This window comes from Octopus sinensis, linkage group LG3 (genome assembly GCF_006345805.1).
Source record: "Octopus sinensis linkage group LG3, ASM634580v1, whole genome shotgun sequence".
Taxonomy (NCBI): Eukaryota; Metazoa; Mollusca; class Cephalopoda; order Octopoda; family Octopodidae; genus Octopus; species Octopus sinensis.
Genome location: NC_042999.1, coordinates 90,192,388 through 90,207,307, shown reverse-complemented (window position 1 = coordinate 90,207,307; position 14,920 = coordinate 90,192,388). Strand labels below are relative to the sequence as shown.

The 14,920-nt window shown below is 35.6% G+C and overlaps 1 protein-coding gene across 2 annotated transcripts in view; it reads right to left on the bottom strand.

The window, feature by feature from the left end:
* LOC115209824 (UHRF1-binding protein 1-like) overlaps positions 1-14,920 on the bottom strand; it is a 90,576-nt gene that overhangs the window by 8,485 nt on the left and 67,171 nt on the right. Inside the window, exons 10-16 of one of the 2 annotated variants that reach the window (XM_029778382.2) lie at positions 14,692-14,715; positions 11,734-11,889; positions 9,861-10,241; positions 8,507-8,613; positions 5,362-5,424; positions 2,589-3,585; positions 1,618-2,225 (exon numbers count right to left, since the gene is read on the bottom strand). In XM_029778382.2, coding sequence (XP_029634242.1) covers positions 1,618-2,225; positions 2,589-3,585; positions 5,362-5,424; positions 8,507-8,613; positions 9,861-10,241; positions 11,734-11,889; positions 14,692-14,715 — 2,336 coding nt within the window. The remainder of the gene's footprint in view (positions 1-1,617; positions 2,226-2,588; positions 3,586-5,361; positions 5,425-8,506; positions 8,614-9,860; positions 10,242-11,733; positions 11,890-14,691; positions 14,716-14,920) is intronic. The other variant, XM_029778383.2, reaches the window with a different exon arrangement.

Here is a 14,920-nt window from a genome sequence, read left to right as displayed (position 1 = left end):
ATCTGGAACAGAGCACATTCAAGAGAAGACTGACACACAAACACTCACCAACACACTACTGCTGTAGACTCACAAATGTTTGTATTTTTCTCCCAGCTTCTTCTATAACAACTGCAATAACATCTGTTTCTCTGAACTAGTTGCCAAGTTAATGAATCTCATAAAGAACATTAACTTCATCAGCATCACTAGTTTTGCGCTCTAGCTTTTAAACAGATTTTTAAAGAATGATTATTTTATTTAATTTGAACATCTGTATACTGTTGGTCTAATTGTTTTTACAGCTGCATGTCTTTTTTAATTCTAACAACTATGAAACAAAAGTAGAACTTGTTACAGCAAGGCAGACTAAGACAAGCAAAGTTATGTGCCTTTGTCACAAACACAAATGATTAACTGTAGTAAGTGCATAGATGTATGTCCAATAGTCTTACATCTTCACTTTAACCCTTTCGTTACCAAACCGCCCGAAAAAAATTTTGGTTAATGTGACCAAGCCGCCCAAAACCGCCCGAATTTACCTATTCATATTTAAATGAGAATATCAGAGCAAATCTCTTTAGTACATTCGTGAAAACACGTATTATACTTCGTAAAGAGTTCAACTACAGTTTTGTACAAAAATCGAAGTGTAATTTTAATTCCGTGAATTTTGGGAGATTTTTTTCCGAAATTTGTTCCTATTGTTTTCAAAATTTGTAATTCTGACAAAAAATGGATACGAATTTCATTATATCAAGCAGAAAGTCAGAATTCGAAGGATTTTCTACTGAAGACCTTCATAAATCTAACTCTATGACTGAAAAAAAAAAGCATGTGGTATTTGATAATGAATCTGATGTTTCATTTTCCAAAAGTGAAAATAGTGAATCCGAGAGCTCCGACAGCGATAAAGAAAATGAATTGGCACCTGAATGGAGTGAAAATTTAAAAACTGTTTCTTTCGGTGATTTTTCTGAAGAAACTGGACCAAGCCACAGACTTTCCCAGAAGAGTAAAGCCTTAGACTATTTCTTTTTACTTTTTCGAATGAGCCTATTTGAAATCATTACGGCGGAAACGAACCGTTACGCTAAATGTAAACAAAACGAAAGAAAGTGGTTTCCCATAACCTTAAATGAAATTAAGACTATTTTGCCATAAATGTTATTATGGGTATCAGAAAGTTACCCAGAATAACAAATTCTATCGTAAAATTTTGTTGTATACCCAATTGAATATTAGCTAATAACCCATTTTCTATAGCGATGTTTGAACAAAATTTTAATAATTTTATATTTTGTTGAATTTACCTGTATCTACCTGCAATTAGAGTCACTTTGTGACAAAAATTATAGTATAGAATTGGTTGAGAACATTTCATTAAATTATCAAAATTCACGTTAATATATTGATAAATAAAAAAGTTATAGTTGTTTAATGAAACCAGACTAAATTTATGATTATGTTAGAAATTAATTGAAACACATAAGGGGTGTATTTTGGTCAGAAATATAGTAACGAAAGGGTTAAACACACTGTCCCACATCATATTGGAAAAATAAGTAAAAGGAAACTTTCATATGAAGTCATTGCAAAGCTAACCACATAAAAGGAGAAAATATAAATAACACATACTAGTTGCTTTTCCCGAGCTGTTGATGTAGTTTCTAAACTGCTGTCTTGGCTTGTAGTTTCAAAAGAGCCCTGAGCATCAAGAGTTTGTTTCTTTTCAAATGCAGGAAGTTCTTCAGCGTCTTCTAATGACAGATGTTCAAATGACTCATCATCTGAAGAATAATCAGTCTGACCTGGTTCCAGGTCTTCACTACCAAGCAAAGAATCGTCATTTAAATCACTCATGGACCTCAACTTGTCAGTAAAATTTGACCAAGCTGTTGACAGAACTTTTTTCTTTTCACTTTTAAAACTGGATTTGCGTGCTGTAACTGCTGGCCCAGCACTTTTAGCATCTGAACTTATTGTTGAATAAACAGTGTCTGAAGCTGCACTATATGTTACCAGTGACATAGGCATTGCACATTCTGATGCACCTTCACTACTGCAGAGGTTAATGTTTGGAGTACTGTTCTCTAATGCTGTATTCAATGGTTGCATGCTATCTTCATGGATCAAACCCTCCACCATCTCTCCATTCATACTTCTATGCTTGGAGATATTTAAACGAGAATCACTGTAAGATTTTGAGATGTAACTTAAGCTGCCATCATAGTTGTTCATGTCATCTGCAAATAACATAGAAATTCATTGATGGATCAACAAACAACACAGCAGGAAATTATTACATGTTCTTAGGAAGAATTAATAAAATCTATAATGATCATAATTAGACTTACAATGGTTATAGATAACAAATACAAAATATTTATGAAATTTGACAGATGAGTGAAAACAAAAGAACAGAAATAACACATTATATATTAGTGGTGTTTATAGGAGGAAGGATAGTGTTTGGGAAGGTGAGAGGATGTTTAATGTGTGTAGGTATGATGATGATGTATATATGGAAAGGTGAGGGTATTATATATATTTGTACCCTCTAGAGGGAAGCAAGATCAAACAAATGACAGTCATGCACATTAACTTACTGTTTGGCCAACCATCCAATTCTGCTTGCCGGTCAGGAAGCGACAGTTCTGGTATACTTCCTTTTATGGTACTGCTATGAGCTTCAGTCATGTTTCCATTATGGAATGAACTCTCAGATGGTTTACGGAAAACCATCGCTACTTCAATGTCCTGCACAAATGTTGTTAAAGAAATTGATGAAGATGCCAATGTTCCGGAGAAATATTCAGTGTCAGCATCTAGTTGTTTTTGAAAGGTTGTTAAAGACTCAGCAAGCCGTAACATGAACAAATACTGGTAATGTGTGAGTAGGACTTGAACTTTTGATTTGATACATACTATTGCACAGATGTCAGTGTGGCCATCATTACCACAAAGTGTTGTTGAACTATCACTATCAACTGATTCAGAAGTGTCACTATAATCCTGACTCCCATTCAATTTAGAACTGTCTTTATGGCCAAATCTACTCTCTCCTTCCTTCTTCTCCCTACTTTTACAGGGCTGAGTTCGCCAAAACCAAAATGTCACTGGGAAAGACTCTAAAAAAGGAACAGGGCGAGACTTGCGTGTGGTGAAGTCCATCCATATCTGATCAATATGTACATTCCAGATATCATATGCAGCATTCAGCTTGAGACTGTTGGTTTTCAATCTTCTCCTGTCAGCTATTTCAGCTGCATTTGTAGTTGTGTTCGTGCCAGACAATGACAACTTGTAGTTTGTCAACACTTGTTTCACATATGAGTCTATGTAGGCATTAAGACAGTCCTTTTCTAAGACATGACTACATACATGTTGTGGACACACCAAAAGTTCGTTCTGATCCATTGGGAATTCTGTTGATTTAAGTAGACAGCACTGGCTTTGTTCTTCCAATGCCAGTAATAGTTTCTCATGACTGGTTTCTTCCTCACTCTGTTTATTGGTTGCTGACATTTTGGAGATTTGAACTAACAGAGTATCTGGTCGCTCAGCTACTTGTGGATAGGATCCACTTTCAGCAGGGATTAATAGCTGGAGATAAAGAAAAATGAAGAGTTAGACTGGTTGTTAGTAAAACATGTAAAGAGAAGGATCTCTCCAACCAGAGCCCTTCTTTACTAATGTATTTCACTTAACACATTCATTACTTTCACACATATCATGTTAATCCAGTGTTATTTCTCTAATAATAATTTATATAGTTGATATTGTGGGAGGTTATTTAAGTAGCCTTTGTTGTTTAGCTCTAGGCTAGCCCTGATCATGTAAACCTATGGTCAAAAACAATCTAGCTGTGATCACTCCCTCTTATTTGCTATGGGCAGTGTATTCAGGACTACATATTTCAATGTGTCCTTTTAACATTGTAGAGTGTGATTTGAGGAGAATTTGGCAACTATTATTTGCAGGCTGAATGATCATATAACGGTTCTCTCACAGCTTTAAATAGTTAATATTTGAATCTAGATAGAAAATCGTTTGTTGGTATTTCCTGTCTGCAATGTTCCTAATGGTCAACCAATCCCAACAAAGATTCATCAAGCAAAAAACAATGAATATACATCAGTGAGAAGAGAAAAGATGGAGAATCAAGAGGCCATAAGCCTATTAAAAGGTTTTATAAATTTAGTCTTTAGAAATAGTAGCTGGATGCTGATACTGAATATTTCTTACTATCAGCATTTAGCTGTTCTTTCTAACCATTACATATATTACAATAATAAAAACATTTTCTACAATAAAGAAGTACTTCATTAATTTAGGAATCTAATTATGTAACTAAAAATTTCACTTTTGTGGGTACTGAACAATCTACAATAGTTGATTCAGTAGTCAAGAAGACAACCAGAATTCTAAAGAACAAACACCGGTAAGTAAATATCTTGATGGATTTTGATAAATTTCAGGAGCGAAAGAGACCCAAATATGTTTTGGGAACCAAAGTAGTCCAGATAATTGTATGTCATTGACATATGCAAGGTAAACAGATGTTTCAGGGGCCCAAGCGACACAAATATGTTATTGGTATAAGCAGACATAAACATCCATTTGATTCTCTCATACTTGACTCAGTGAAATATCAAGGATGTGATAGCTGGAGCAACTAGAGGGCTGCACCAGCAATCGACTAGTATTCATGTTCAGCTGAGTAGCTTTGAGCGATGTGAAATGATGTGTCTTACTCAGAGATACAATGCACCACCCAGTCCATGAACTTATGATTGTTAACTCAGCCCCTAACCACTAGGCCACATGCCTTCACTTTAGGAGTGACATGCATAAGTTACACAATTATTTACAAACACAAATGAATCATTTATGTTTTTAAAATATTATAATTTCTAGTGAAACTGTTTACATTTCTGTAGGTATTAGGCTATCCATAGATGAATTCCTGTTTTTGATGATCACAATACCTCACAATAAGTGACAAAAGGAAATCAGATTGTGTGTCTTTGATGCTTTTCTCAAGTCTATCAAGTAATGAAAGTGAAGTGAAATGAATAGCATTTAAAACTTCATTGAAAATTTGATTCTGCATTAAATAAGTGCAGAATCTAATGTTATAACCATAAAGTCTTTTTGACATATATTTAATGCAAAGTACAGCAATAGTACTAGGAGCAATAAAGATAATAACTGTTTTTGTTTGGCCCAAATCAAGCAGATCTATGATCAAAAGCATTCCAACCAGAATCATTGTCATTTTCCAAGATATGAGGGAGACTTGACTACTATCTCTAAGTTGAATGACCACATAGAAGTTTCCTAGTTGTAGTTATAATATCAACAGCAAAGTCAACTTACTTTCGGCATTAAAGCTTCAAATTTGATATCAATGTGTTCACGAGGTCCATCTGTATTTTCTTTCTGAAAAACAAAGGTGACTCAGTTGTTAGTAACATACACGAATGTTGTTATCTTTGATTTACAAGAAACAGTGCAAGGTATCTTAGTTGTCCATGCTTGCTGATCAGCTAGACAAAGTGAGAAGACAGGCAGAAATAGATAACATCTACTTAATACATACAAAACTATTAGAGGACATTCATCATCATCATCACCATTTTAACATCTATTTTTCCATGCTACCAAGGGTCAAGCAGAGTTTATTGAAGCAGATTTTTTTACCATCAGATGCCTTTCCTGTAGCCAACCCTCACCTATTTACAAGCAAGGTAATATTCCCCATGGCCAGACATGTTCTCACAGAATTTTGGAAAAGAATGACTGCTTCTATGATGGTGATAATCATTTACAGTTAACATACAATTTCAAGACAAGGAGATACAACCCCCAAATACACACACAAATAAGTAAGTCACCTAAAAGTCCATAAGTCAAGAAAAAGATGCACTTGTATATCTGTCAATAGACTGAGTGTATAATCCGAAGTATATACAGTATTATTGGTTATATAATCGGATTGTTACCAAACACTCCATTGTACTCTAGTAACCATCATCATCATTTAAGTTTGGCTGGGCGGCACACTGGAAGGCTGCACAAGGATCCAGTCTGATTTGGCATGGTTTTCTATGGCTGGATGCCCTTCCTAATGCCAACCACTCCGAGAGTGTAATAGGTACTTTTATCTGCCATTGGCACAGGTACCATTTGCATGACACCAGTATCTGCCATGACTGTGATTTTGCTTGGCTTGATGGGTCTTCTTCTCAAGTACGACATAATGCCAAAGGTCTTGGTCATTGCTTCTGTAAGGCAAGCAGTGCCCTTCATTCCCAATATTCCAAGGAAACATGTCTAGTTATGTGGAATTATTACCTGACTTGTAAATTATTGAGGGTTGACAACAGGAAAGGCATCCAGTCATAGAAAATCTGCTTCAACAAAATTCCATTAAACCCATAAGCATGGAAAAGTGGACATAAAATGATGATGATTATATATATAAATTAGAGAAAAACCACTATTATGCAATTCAAACAATGATAGACATAAACCAAATCATAAATAAAAAATAAATACACAAAACTCTACTTGTGAAGACCTGTTGAGGCAAGTGAGGATCAGAATCGAAATCGATCAATGGAAATTGCAGATGTGTTACCAGTGCCGGTGGCATGTCGAAACTCTACTTGTGAAGACCCGTTGAGGCAAGTGAGGATCAGAATCGAAATCGATCAATGGAAATTGCAGATGTGTTACCAGTGCCGGTGGCTTGTAAGAGAACCTTCCGTTTTGCGACCGTTGCCAGCATCGCCCCGTTTCGTGTCCGTTGCCAGCCTCGCCTGGCCCTCGTGCCGGTGGCACATAAAAAGCACCATCCGTTCATGGCCGTTTGCCAGCTCTGTCTGGCACCTGTGCGGGTGGCACGTAAAAAGCACCCACTACACTCTCGGAGTGGTTGGCGTTAGGAAGGGCATCCAGCCGTAGAAACACTGCCAGATTTGACTGGGCCTGATGAAGCCTTCTGGCTTCACAGACCCCAGTAGAACCGTCCAACCCATGCTAGCATGGAAAACGGACGCTAAACGATGATGATGATGATGATGATGATGAAAATATATTTTTTTAAACATATAACTAGATCACAAAAAGTACAAAAATGAATAAAAAAATATATAATAAGTATTATTATATATTGTTTTATATATATATATATCTTTTACTCATTTCAGTCATTTGACTACAGCCATGCTGGGGCACTGCCTTCAAAAGAATTTTTTTTTAGTTGAATGAATTGACCCTAGTTATGTGTATCTGCACATATCTCTCTATATATCTATGTATATTTATATGTGTATATTTATATTTGTATATTTATATATATATCGAGCCTAATCCTGTTTATATGCACCACTGTCTGCCTGTCTCTCTCTCTCTCTCTCATCATCATCATCATTTAACATCTGTTGTCCATGCTGGCAGGGGTGGGCTGGTTGGTGTGACCAGAGCTGGCAAGCTGGCGGAGCACTGAACTAGACTCCATTCTGAAGTGACATGATTTCTACAGCTGAATGATGCCATAAATAAATATATATATATATATCACTCATTTGACTGCAGCCATACTGAGACATTGCCTTGAAGGGTTCTGGTCAAACAAAAGAAACCCAGGACTTTTTATTTACACACACACACACACACACACACACACACACACACATATACACACACATATACGATGGGCTTCTTTCAGTTTCTGTCTATCAAATCCACTCACAGAGCTTTGGCCAGCCTGAGGCTATAGTAAAAGACACTCACCCAAGGTGTCATGCTATATATATATATATATATATATGTATGTATGAATATCATCATCATCCTTTAACACCTGTTTTTCCATGGTGACATGGGTTTGATGGTTTGACCAGAGCTGGCAAGCAGATGAGCTGCACCACATTACAGTCTGATTTATGTTGGTTTTTAAAGATGGATGCCTTTCCTAATCCCAACCATTTTACAATGTGTGCAGGGTACTTTTAACATGGTAGAACACAAATGGTGTTACAAATTTGCAACAGCTATTTTGGTACAACAGCTGTTTTACTGATACTTTCATAGATTACATCATAACATATAGTTCACTATCTCAGGTAAAATTTTAAACAGGTAAGATGCCAAATAGGCAAGATTTCATAGATCAAACATGACAAAATCGTTAGAAAACTAATATTATTGTATTGCCTAATATGGCAAGCTGGCAGAATGCCTAGTGGCATTTCGTCTGTCTTTACATTCTGAGTTCAAATTCTGCCAAGGTCAACTTTGCTTTACATCCTTTCAGGGTCGATAAAATAAGTACCAGTTAAACACTAGAGCCAATGTAATTGACTTACCCCCTCCCCTGCAATTGCTAGCATTGAGCCAAAATTTGAAATCATTACTATTACCATCATTATTATTACTATAACACAGATGAGTGGAAGCAGTTCACCAGAAAAATACATTTAATATGATAAAGAGAAGAGCTAACATAAATACTAACCAGATTTTTGGACAGCTGCAACACAAAATAGTTAAGCCAGAGGAGTGTAAGATAGTCGACTCTCAGCTGTACAGGGTTTAACAATACATATAGATTAGCATGTGGCACTGAAAAATAGACAAAAAGAAAATCAATTCATATAAAACAAAACTGATTCAATGATTGGTTATAAAGAAGTAGAACAAACCAGAATTTCCCTCTTTATTTTTATCTATGATCTGGATAAACTTCTACTTATCAAGTAGTGAATAAATTTCATGAAGGCTCGATAAGGGGGATTAATGGACATGATAGAATTTGTTTGGCTTTCCTCTAGGTCAAAGTGATCTAAATTCAAACCTTCCATCAAAATTTCATGTTAATTTATATTCCAAACACCAAATTAAATTGAAAAAATTATTTAATTAATTCTTCATTATTTTCAAAAATAAATGGAAAGAAGGTGGTATATATCAATAGAATTAAGGTAACAAAAGGGTTGAATCATCATCATCATCGTTTAACGTCCGTTCTCCATGCTAGCATGGGTTGGACGGTTCGACCGGGGATCTGGGAAGCCAGAAGGCTGTACCAGGCTCCAGTCTTATCTGGCAATGTTTCTACAGCTGGATGCCCTTCCTAACGCCAACCACTCCGTGAGTGTAGTGGGTGCTTTTTACGTGCCACCTGCACTGGTGCCAGGCGAGGCTGGCATCGGCCACGGTCGGATTGGTGCAACTGAATTACTGATGTTGGAAAGACATCATTACTCAGTATATAGATGTATCCATGTGTGTATGTGTGTGCGCGTGCATGCGCTTGTGTGCACGCACGTCTGAGTACGATCAAGTATATTTACTCATATGTATGGCTGTGAGTAGCTGTAATTGCATGTGTCCATGTTTGTGTTCAGTCATAGATATGGCTGTATAGTAAAGAAGTTCACTTTGCAACTACATGGTTTTGGGTTCAATGTCACTGCACAACACTTTGAGGCGTTTGTCTACAACTATAGCCTCAGAATAACTGAAGGTTTGTAAATAGAAACTATGTGGAAGTTTGTTAGAAGGCTATTCCTGTTTTCGTGTGGTAGATTTAACCTGCTGCCCAGTTTAGCACCTTCACCTGGCCCATGGGTACCTTTAGCAAAGTACACTCTTGCAAGTATTCAACCCAGGTTTCTTGTTTTAAGGTACCTTTCTTTCACTAGTTTTGGAGGCCTTGAAAAGGGTCATAATGCTACCTTTTCCAGCTCTGACAAAACAGTAAAAGAATAAAATAACACCAAAAAACCTTGTGTGAACAAATGCAGTTTTTACAATAAACTGTTGCAGAGCAAATAGACAAAACAACTGTGAGTGTAAAGGTTACTTACCTGGCAAGTTGACTCCCTCAGGATAATAATATTCAGTGAACTCCATGTGTAAAATTGGCATATCTTGAGGTAAATGTAAGACCCTCTTCTCTGAAGAGAAGAATTTGTGAGGGTTATTTCTCTTATTATCAGCTGTGGAGATACAGAAAATTGTGAACTCGTCCACTTCAAGAACAAAGCAGCTCTCAAGTAAACACAACCTCTTCTCCCCACCATGAGAAGATCGGTTTGGCACACTTGATCCACTTCCTGATCCAGTCACTTTCTCACTGGCACTAGAGACTGTGGATGACATTTGAGGTTTAGTGCTACTACTATTTGGATTCATACTACTACCAGTTGAAGATGATGATGGTGTGGATGATGTACCTTGAGGTTGATCTGTAAAATAGTTAATCAATACACATAAATTACTGAACATGATGGATACTACAAATTGTCAAACATTATTTTAATATTAGAAAGAGGACAAAAATTTAATAAGAGATTATATAAAGCCTTCTACTTTTATGGCAGCAATGTTCACCATTCAAGAACTGTGGATGTCATCACTTCTGCTCGTTCCGCTTTTTTTATGCTTCTCTTTTCTCTCTTTTATATCATCATTTCTAAACTGTAGGCAATGAGCTGGCAGAATCTAAGAGTTACTAAAGCATGGAACAGACTGCCAGCATCAGTTTTTAGTTGTCAGAGCACTGTATCCTTCAAAACTTCCATGCTTCCTGAGATTCGCCAACACTACACCTGATTTTCTCCCCTCCATACACACGCAAGCATGTATCTGACTCATACAATGTTCGCTTTCCAGACATTTGTACATTACTGCATATACTTTATATGCACTTTTTGACAAGTTGTGGTGCACCTGAGCACTGTATACAATAATTTCATTATTATATGCTGGGCAAGAGGCTTAATAGTATTTCATTTGTCCTTACATTCTGAATTCAAATTCTGCCAAGGTCGACTTTTGCCTTTCATCATTCCAGGGTTAATAGAATAAATACGAGTAGAGCACTGGGGTCAATGTAATCAACTTACCCCCTCCTCTCATCAAATGACTCCAAGAATAAAGACATTGAAAGCAGCCTTCAATAGGGACATAACAGCCTAGTCTTAAAGACTCAAATATTGTTCACACCAAAGTAACAATCTTGCTTCTCACCCTCTCTAATCTTGAACCACTCACAACTAAAACCCACACAACCTCAGATATAATTTTTCATGGTGACCCAACACATATAATATTGCCAAAACCATGTCATTAAGCATTAGGAGATCTATTTTAGAATCAAGAAATACTACAGCCCTAATTAGTTGCTGATTATCAACAAAATTTAAATAAATAGATACATTGGAATACATCAATGGGACAGTACTGTTGTTTGCATACTAACATCCTAGACTGCATCCAATCAAATCTGATTCACTAGCTCACAAATATGTTGTTTCCACTCATTGTCACTTCTTTTTCAAAAAGAATAGCCTCTACTCCTCTGAATTAGCTCTTCACCCAAGCCCTTTTATCCAATCTCACATTTACCAGTCTCGCTTTCACCACTTAGACCTCACAATAAGTATTTTTCCCAGCCCTTACTAGAACAACCCTTCCTACTACCAACTCCAACCGATGCATGTTTACATTAAATATCAACAACAGCAATATCATTGTTCTGAGAAGGCCTGCCACAAAAGTTAAGAGCACTTCACCCACTTCTCTGAATAAAAACTTTTTTTTTTTTAATTCCAACATTTAATAGGAATAGACATTAAACTATGGTGAAGAGATGAAAATTAAGTCTATCTTAATTTGAAATATCAAATCCAACAGGAAAGCAACATTATACAGAAGTGTTCGTGTATGAAGAATTACCTGTTGAGTGTGAAGGGGACTGTGATGGAGATGACATTCCAAATGCTGCTCTGGCTCTTTGAACCTCCTTTTTGTGACTAGCAAACAATCCACCAACCCAATGGTTTCGTGAACCAACCTGGTCACTGTATCGGTACCATTGCTTTCGTTCTCCACCTACAAATGACAAAAACAAAATATGTTAAACTCTGAGGTGGAAATTGGAAACTTTCATTGGTGTTGTAACATCAGTTTTTTGCAATACATTGGTTTACACAGAAACATAAAACACCTGAAATTATGAAACAATGCACCCAGCTCATTTGGTTGATAGTGTCACCAGCCACAGTAAAAAAAATTGGCAACCACTTCCCAAGCTGGATTGATTGAAAGAATAATATACAAGAAAAAAGGAGGAGAAATGAAGGGAATGATATCTGGGGAATTTTAAGATGTAAAAGACTCAAACAAATAATTCATGCTCAATTATCCAAAGTACACTCATACAGAGGATCCAAACACACACACACACACAAAATATACATATATGTAGAATGCATCAGTCACTGCTAGAAGCCTTTTTAGCCAAAAAGAAATAATCCCTATAAACAAACAATCCCTTCAGCAGATCAAAATAAAGTAAAAGCTTGGGGAAGAAAAGCAATATGATAGGGGAGGACAATGCGATGCAGGCTGTAAGACAATATCTGCACTTTATCAAAAACTTCCACTGATTCTGACAAATATAAGAAATAATTTTACACAATGATAGATGATACTTACTCAAGGTATTACAAAGAGAAGTCAAACCTGAAACCTGAGGCAAACTTCTTAACTACATGGACATGCCCACATCTGTTGCATGAATTTAGAAACTATTTCAATATTTTAAATTTGGCTCTCGGTGGGCTGGGTATATCTGGAAATTTAAGTTATTTTGCTGCACTGTTTATGCACATTTTAATTAGGCTGTCCAATTGATCAACTATATTTCAACATTCTAGAGCAGAGTAATGTATAATTTTAAATGTTTTCAGTTAAAGGTTTCAGTTTGAATATATATAAAATCTAGTGATGTAGGATTAATTCCCATTCGGTTATCTATTTTTATCTATATCAATTTATTTAGGCTTGGTGATGCAAACAGGAAAAATAGATCTCAAAACATGAGTGTATATGTATATTTTTATTAATATTTAGCAGAAGCAACAGAGTGATTCAAGGGGCAAGAGTTTCATAGGAACGCATGAAACTCTCAGCCCTTGAATCACTCTGTTGCTTCTGCTAAATATTAATAAAAACATAAATTTATTTAAATATTTCCTCGTTCAATATGTGTACTATAGAAAACTGAAAACCAAGTTTATAAAAAAATATGAATAAATGTTATTAGTTTAAATCAAAGTTAAGTAGGTTTCCACATTTTAGTAAAATAATGAAGATGATTTCTTTCCAGTATATTTCAGAAGAGATCTGGTGTGAAATTATTTGTTGAAACAGTTAATGTTGTATTTTGGTAGAGTCATAATGGCTATTAACTAAACATGCGGACATGCGCTCACACACACACACACACAAAATACTGCTATTTACACCACCCTAAGAGTATTAAAAAGTTAAATCATAGATGTAGGGTTTGGTCAATGATGTTTTATATGGTTTTACCAATGGAATAAGAGGGAATAATTATCTAAGCTGAAGATGCCTGATGCAAAGGAAATAATGTAGTGATGGGAGAGGGGACTATTTTGACTCTACCAAAGTACAATGATTGATAAGATTATCACTTATGCTTGATCATAAGTAATTAGATATACATTACAAACATATGATGGGAAATGGAATGCTGGGAAGGCAAGGGTTGTTTTGGTAGAGTGTGTAGCAGAGCTTCATGCTAGAAATATTCTGATTTTTATAGTTTCCAATAAGAAAAGTAAGGCACCACAAGACAATGTGTTAGGATAATTATTTTAATGAACTTAATCAAAGGATAAGGGATTAAGTCACCTCTTGAGGGACATTAGTATAGTTTATAGAATTCCTATTTCCTTCTTTACCTCTATTTACCCATCCGGGCTCCAACCTATTAGTATTGAGTTAAAAAAACATTTTCTCTGAGTGATGCATATACTACTTGTTATTGTCTTTCTTCTAAAGTACCAGCTTAGAAGAAGCTATGGTATTTTTAATTAAACAGTGGAATCTGAGGAAATTAGTGCTTTTAATGAGGCCAGTAGAAATATCTCAGTATTTACATTTTCTCTACTTCCACAAATCTTCCTATACAGTTAGTGTAAATATTCAAATTTATCTAACTTAACCTTGTTCAAAAGCCCATTTATACTAAGTCCTATTATTATTGTCAGGAATAACAGAATATCTGGAACCTAAATACTACAGGGTGACCCAAAAGTAGGTTTACAGTTATCACATAGGCACTTTAAATTTCTTTTAAAACATTTTATTACATTTAAACTTCTATCTTACAATTAACTAAATTAGCATAGAATGATGGTTTCATATATTTTTATAATTAAGATCTAAACTGTTAATATATAAATGCGAAAGAGATAGTTGAATAACTGTAAACCTAATTTTGGGCCACCCTATATTAAAAAGTCTGATAAGTTTTTTTTTGCCCCAGATGGTTACATTTTCCATTAATCCTAATTAATGGAGTTGTTTTTATTCTAAAACTGCAGATACAGATATCACAATTTTTATTCAAATATACAGTTTCTAAGATAGACTCATAAAAGAATCAGTTCACCACTGAACTTCATTATCATTAATCAATAACCTGATCCCATAACCAAATGACAACAGTCTATCTTGTCCCTGCTATAGTAAATGCACTCCCCTTAAAATATATATCACCAAAATTCCTTCAGAATGCTGTAGAAGTTTTAAGCAGATGAAATGGGGTCGTAGAGAAAGAGATTTAGGCATTCAAGAAACAACAAGGTTAAATCAACTCACCTCTACTCATTATCAATGCCTCATCTGGAAGTTATAAAAAATGTTAAGAGTAATTGTAAAAACAATTTCAGACTAACTGGAAACCTGTCCGGAGAATTCTTTCCCCACCAAGATGTGTAGGGTGTTCTTTAGTTGTGTAAGAGATTTAAGCTACATTTGGCCATGCTAGAGCAATACTACAAAGAAAGCATGACTAATTCTACATCAGCAAAGCATCAAATTATAAAGC